We start from the raw sequence: 6,426 nt of genomic DNA, 5'->3' as shown, positions 1-6,426 counted from the left end.
GTCCCGCTCGTGTATGAACAGAAACTTGCTATGGCAGCGTAAATAAAGTGCCCAAGAAATCCTTGCCATATCATAATGCTTATAGCCATTTTGACCAAATTGTTAAGACGAAACCACTGACACAGAACAAAGAAACACAGTTTAACTAATCATTTTTGATAGCTGCACTTTTTTGATATGACTATGGATTTATAATCAGCCACACGTGGAGAGTGGTCGCAAAAGCATCCGTGCCTAGTACTGACCAGACAACGGTCACCTCATTTGTCAGTTTGTTGGAGGAGATCGACAGCCTGTAGTATCCACGGGCAATGAAGTAAATGGATACTGTTGCTTATGAAGCCTTCCTTACAGCTCAAGATGGGCCAGCGGCTGATTATGACGCCGCAGCTGCAACAGGCCATTCGGCTGCTGCAACTATCGACACTAGACCTTCAACAGGAGATACAGGAGGCTCTGGAGACTAATCCAATGCTGGAGCCTGAGGATATCCAGAGTGATAACATGTCAACCAGCAGTGAGGGAAAGGAAGAGCTTCTTGATCTGAGTGACACCACCGCAGAACCTGTGCCACAAGAGATGACTGAGTGGGTGGAAAGCATTCCCAATGAGCTACCAGTAGACTCTGCGTGGGATGATGTTTATTCCAGCTTGCCTGCCAGTGGTGGTGGTGATTATGACCCTCTGGCAAAGTCATCAGCCGTAGAGTCTCTTCAGGATCATCTGGAGTGGCAGTTGGACATGGCACACATGAGTGATAGGGATCGTCTGATTGGACTTGCCATCATTGAGGCGGTCAATCCAGACGGTTATCTCACCTGTTCTATGGACGATCTTTTTGTCTCCCTGCGATCCCAGCTGGAAGAACTGGAAATTGAAGAGGTTAAGGTACTGCAACACCGCATTCAACAATTTGACCCTGTCGGTTGTGCCAGTGTGGACCTGAAAGAGTGCTTGCTGGTTCAACTCCGACAACTTCCATCATCAACGCCTCACTTTCAAAGCGCTGGAAAACTTATCAGCCTACATCTGGAAGCTCTCGGTACCCGTGACTATGCGCGTATCATGCGTCGAGCCAAGCTGAAAGAAGATCAACTCAGGGAAGCATTGACCCTGATCCAGAGTTTTACCCCAAAGCCGGGAAACGCCATTGACCAGTCTGAAGTGGAATATGTCATACCTGATATCTCAGTTCGTAAAATAAAAGAGCAGTGGACCGTTGAACTGAACTCCGATGTTCTGCCAAGGCTACGTATCAATAATAATTATGCGTCCATGGTTCAGAGAGCCAACAATAGCCGCGACAATGTGTTCATGAAGAACCACCTGCAGGAAGCCAGATGGTTTCTAAAAAATCTGCAAAGTCGTAATGAAACGCTGATGAAAGTTGCCCGCCAGATCATTGCCTACCAGCAGGAGTTTCTTGAGAAAGGTGATGAAGCCATGAAACCTATGGTGTTGGCAGATATTGCTGATGCCATCGGTATGCATGAATCGACTATTTCTAGGGTCACCACTCAGAAATATATGCATACCCCACGTGGGGTTTATGAGCTAAAGTATTTTTTCTCAAGCCATGTTAGTACCGACGAGGGTGGAGAGTGTTCATCCACCGCCATCCGTGCTCATATTCGTAAACTGATTGCTGAAGAACCACCTCGGAAACCACTGAGTGATAATAAAATTGCCGCAAAGCTGGGTGCACAGGGCATCCAGGTCGCACGGCGTACTATTGCTAAATACCGTGAGTCTATGAACCTGCCACCTTCTAATGAGCGGAAGCAGTTGGTGCTCTGATTAGCAAAAATGTTTTGTAAAAAGCAATACAAAGGATAGTTTTTTTGCCTTATGACATTCCAAGCTGTATTGACAGTGTTAGAATCCAAGTTAACCAGTACGAAAAATCCCGTGGACTGGTGATTATCTGGGAATGGGATCAGGAGAGCGCTACATGCAAGTCAACATCAGTGGACATCATGTCGAAGTAACAGAAGCTCTGCACGACTATGTGATCAAGAAACTGGGACGTCTTGCTTCACACTTTGACCATATCACCAATGTACAGGTGACCCTTAGTGTAGAAAAGCTGGTGCAGAAAGCGGAAGCTATTCTGCATACGCGCGGAGCCGAGATTAATGCAACCGCCGAGCACGAAGATATGTACGCAGCCATTGACCTGCTCTCGGACAAGTTGGATCGACAGCTCGTTAAACAGAAAGAAAAAGCTCTACACCGGCATCATGGTGCTAGTGGACATTCACTCTGATTTTGGTTGCCATTATTTTTAATTAGCATGATTATTCATCGCATCATAGCCCCAGAGCGCACCATTGACGGTGTGCATGGGGGCAGCAAAAAGAAAGTTCTGGAATTTATCGCTTACCGCATCAGCAGGGAAGTTCCTGAAATTAATGCCGAAGAACTGTTTGCAGCCTTGGTCTCCCGGGAGCGGCTTGGTACTACCGGAGTTGGTGAAGGTGTGGCTATACCACACTGTCGATGCAAAGCCTGTCCTGAGCCGGTTGGTCTTTTTATACGACTGGCAGAACCTGTGGACTTTGATTCCGTAGATTGTAAGCCGGTTGACTTGGTGTTTGCACTGATCGTGCCTGAGGGGGAAAATCAAGAGCACTTGGAGATGATAAAGGCACTGGCGGAAAAGTTTCATTCCGTGACTCTTCTGCAAAAAATGCGTCAAGCCGCTGATGCCTACACGCTATATAAGGATTTATGTGTTTAGTTTTGTTCCACTACATACAGAATAATACCTTATTACCATTTGATCTAAGCATCCTTCTAGTCTATACTCTCGCCACCGGTTCTCCTCTAAGTAGGAGGTGAATCATAGGCAAGAACAAAATTAAGTTTCAGAAAGGCATGAGCCTTGTGTAGTTGCTTTCAGCAAGATGGCTAGGAACAACAATACTGTGTCCAGATTTTCAAATTACGGTGGCCGAATGGGTTTGGGTGCGGCTCTGTTGATACGACAATGCAGCCGCTGTAATATCATGGTTTTCGATATATCCGGTAACGCAAAAGAGACGTTTTTATGGTGATATCTGCTTGTTACCACCCCAATTGATATTTTCCTGAATCCCACTTTCCAAGAGGTAAAAGACATTTGGGGCGGTATCTTTTGCTACGACAATGCAGCCGCTGTAATATCATGGTTTGCGATATATCTGGTAACGAAAAATAGACGGTTTTGTGGTGATATAACGCCGCTACACCAATAGCTATATCACCACGTCTATTGTGAACGCATCTTGCGCCAATACCCTCGATTATTCATCCTTCTCACTAAGCGTGATTATTTAGACGCTATCATTCAGCACCTTGAATCCACTATTCAACAACAGCATGGCATCATAGAGAGAGATATCCTGACTAAAGGCAATGAAGTGTTGCGCCTTCTCCTCCAATGGTATCTGGATAAGCAGGATAATGGTGAGCCGCAGCAGCCGCCGGTAACTGGTAGCGACGGTGGGCAGTGAAATCACGTTAGGGAAAATATCTCCCTACAACTGACCAGCTTATTTGGTTCTGTCGTAGTCATGCGTTGCAGTGACAGCCGGCGTGTTTCCTATGGATGCTCAGTTAAACCACAATACTGACAAGTACTCAGATGGCATGAGGAGAAAAATTGTCAGCGATGTGATAGATCGCCCTTATGATCGAACGATTAAACGACATCATGAGAGTTACTACGGTATGGTTGGAAAACGACAGGATATGCAGCTGGTAGTGGATACGGCTCAAGCCTTTTAGGCTTTTTACGAACAACGCAAGGTTGGATTGAGTAAACAGAAGACCTGCAGATCCTAAGTTTTGGCGGTAATGGCCTGGTGATGCACCAGAAATGGTTGAGGGAAGTAACTAGGGAGAACGCGCAAAATAGTCAGCAGAAGCTTCCAATTAAGCTCAGCCTGGGAGATGAGAAAGATCGCAAACGAATGGCGCAGGTAGCCACCGTTTATACGGTAAAATTCAATTCTCGAATGGTAGAATTGGTCATGGATATGGATCGGAAGAGCGACAACGTTGTTAAATTCCGTCCTCCCTTAGGAATAAGAGAGTGTGGGCCAGTGTAGAAAGAGAGGCGGTAGCAGTGATAGAAGAAGATTTCGAGGAAGAGTTCAGGCGAGATCAGAAGTAGAAACGGCAGTTGGTCATTGTTATTGGTTGGCACTATTATCAGCGGACACTGATTACTTGGATTATGAAAAATAATTGAGTTAAAGCAACAACCATCATGGACTTTATTCATGTACTTGGATATCTGTGGAAAGCCTGTCACTGCTTACACGACTAGGGTGATGTGGCTATTGAAAGCTGGGTGGCAGAACGGTCCCTGAAGATACTCAGGGGTGAGTATGACAAAGTGGCCCAAGGAATCAGGCAAAGCACTGGCAAGATAGGTCATCCAAAACTAGAGGCCATTGATAAGTGTGCAGACTATCTTTAAAAAAACCGTGCTATGCTATGATAAAGTTCTTGATTCTGGCTATCCGTTTGCCAGTTGAGTCATTGAGGGAGCTTGCCGCCATTTGATTAATGACCGTATGGACCTTACCGTAGCCAAGTGGAGTTTGCAAGTGGCAGAGGCTGTGTTGAAGCAATGCCCACTGGATTCAAGTGGAGATTTGCAGGCGTATTGGAACTTCCATAAGGAATGCTCTCGCCTTTATAATCATGGAGAACTAATTAATGGGGCGGCGTAGTGAGGGAACCACCCTCATTGGGATTTAACTTAGCATCCAGTAGAAACACGCTGTATTGCTTCCTCTGGCTGTCACCTGACTACTACAGAGGCACATGAGTTGGTCAGTTGTATGTAGGTATTGTTTCTGACGTGATTTCTCTGCGCACCGTCGCTACCAGTTACCGTTGATGGCTGCGGCTCATCATTGGTCTGCTTATCCAGATATCTTTGGAGGAGAAGGTGCAACACTTCGTTGCCTCCAAGTTGTATATACAGCTATCTATGGTACCATGTTCTTAGTGGAGAGTGGATTCAAGGTGCTGAATGATAGCGTCCAAATGATCTTGAGCTGGTGAGAAGAATGAATAATCTAGGGTATTGGCGTAGGATGCGGTCACCAGAGACTGGTTTATGGGTATCTGATTGCCACCTTATCTCAGCATAATTCTCGTCTAAACTTACGACACGGTTTTTCCCCGAAGTAGCAGGTGCATCATGGCTAAGAATAGAATGCAGTTTCAGAAAGGCATGAGCCTTGTGGAGTTCTTTCAGCCATATGGCTAGGAACAACAATGCGAGACCAAGTTTTCAAATGGCGGTGGCCGAATGGGTTTGAATGGCCTATGCGTTGTTGTCATGAGTATTGTACTCTAAAACCCCGTGAGCTCTACCAGTGCAAGCGCTGTTGTTACCAGACATCATTGACTAGGGGCACTATGCTGTAAGCTAGCAAACTGCCATTTACCACTTGGTTTTTAGGCATGTTGTTAATGACTCAAACAAAGAATGGCATATAGGCCATGGAGCTTTCGAGACAGTTGGGAATCTCTTACAATGCTGCTTGGCGCTTGAAGCACCAGCTGATGCAGGTAATTAAAGAACGTGATGACAGCCGTCCTCTGCAGGGACATGTTCAGATGTATGATTCAGACCGGGGTGGTGAAAAACATGGAGGCAAACGTGGAAGAGATTCTGAAAACAAACCACCATGTGTTGCCTCCGTGCAAACCAACGTGGAAAACTACCAGCTGTATATGCGTTTCAGCATGGTTATCAGTTTCCGGGAAAAGGAGCTGTAACTCTGGGCGTAAAGGCATCTCGGTGAGCATCCCTGCTGTGTTGTCAGTGATGGCCTTAGTGCATTCACAGGAATAGCCGACGCCGGATACTAATCTACAGCAGTGGTGACAGGTGGTGGTCACAAACCGATGGCTAATGAGTTGTTTACGTGGGTCAACACCATGATAGGGCACATCAAAAATTATCTGAAAGGCAGTTACCACAATATTAACCAAAGTATCTGCCAAGATACTTTGCTGAATATTGCTATCGTTTCAACTGGCGCTTTGATTTGAAAGCAATGGTATCAAGGTTTGGTTACATGGCTGCGCGAACTTGCCACATGGAAGCAAGGCTACTGAAGCTAGCTGATGAACAATGGTAATCAGGGATGGGTATATAACGGTTTCAAACCAATAACGACACATGTGGTTTCAGCGGGTGCATTATAGTATCAAAATAGGCGCACCCAAAGATGTTTCTGGTAAGAAAGCTGCAGGCAAGATCGTTCTTCAGGCCAGTTATTACTTCTAATTTCGAGGGGATTGGCTATCAGCAATGTCTTCGCCTGAGCTTCCGACAACAAAGAGCCAGCCTCTGGCTGGTTCTTTGCGTTTTGGCGAAGGCCGGTAATCCAGTGTGGTGTCGACATTTTTTCCACTGAC

The 6,426-nt window shown here is 45.9% G+C and overlaps 1 protein-coding gene across 1 annotated transcript; it reads left to right on the top strand.

Annotated features, from left to right (window-relative positions):
- Positions 1–360: 360 nt before the first annotated feature.
- On the top strand, positions 361–1,797 carry LOC311328487 (RNA polymerase sigma-54 factor-like; the record flags this gene model as incomplete). Its single annotated transcript, XM_084462450.1, has 1 exon — positions 361–1,797. One exon carries the CDS (start codon positions 361–363, stop codon positions 1,795–1,797), a length of 1,437 nt encoding a protein of 478 aa, XP_084318576.1.
- Between the last annotated feature and the right edge of the window lie 4,629 nt (positions 1,798–6,426).

Source organism: Borostomias antarcticus (assembly GCF_949987555.1).
Source record: "Borostomias antarcticus genome assembly, contig: scaffold_63, whole genome shotgun sequence".
NCBI lineage: Eukaryota > Metazoa > Chordata > Actinopteri > Stomiiformes > Stomiidae > Borostomias > Borostomias antarcticus.
This window is presented reverse-complemented; position numbering and strand designations above follow the sequence as displayed.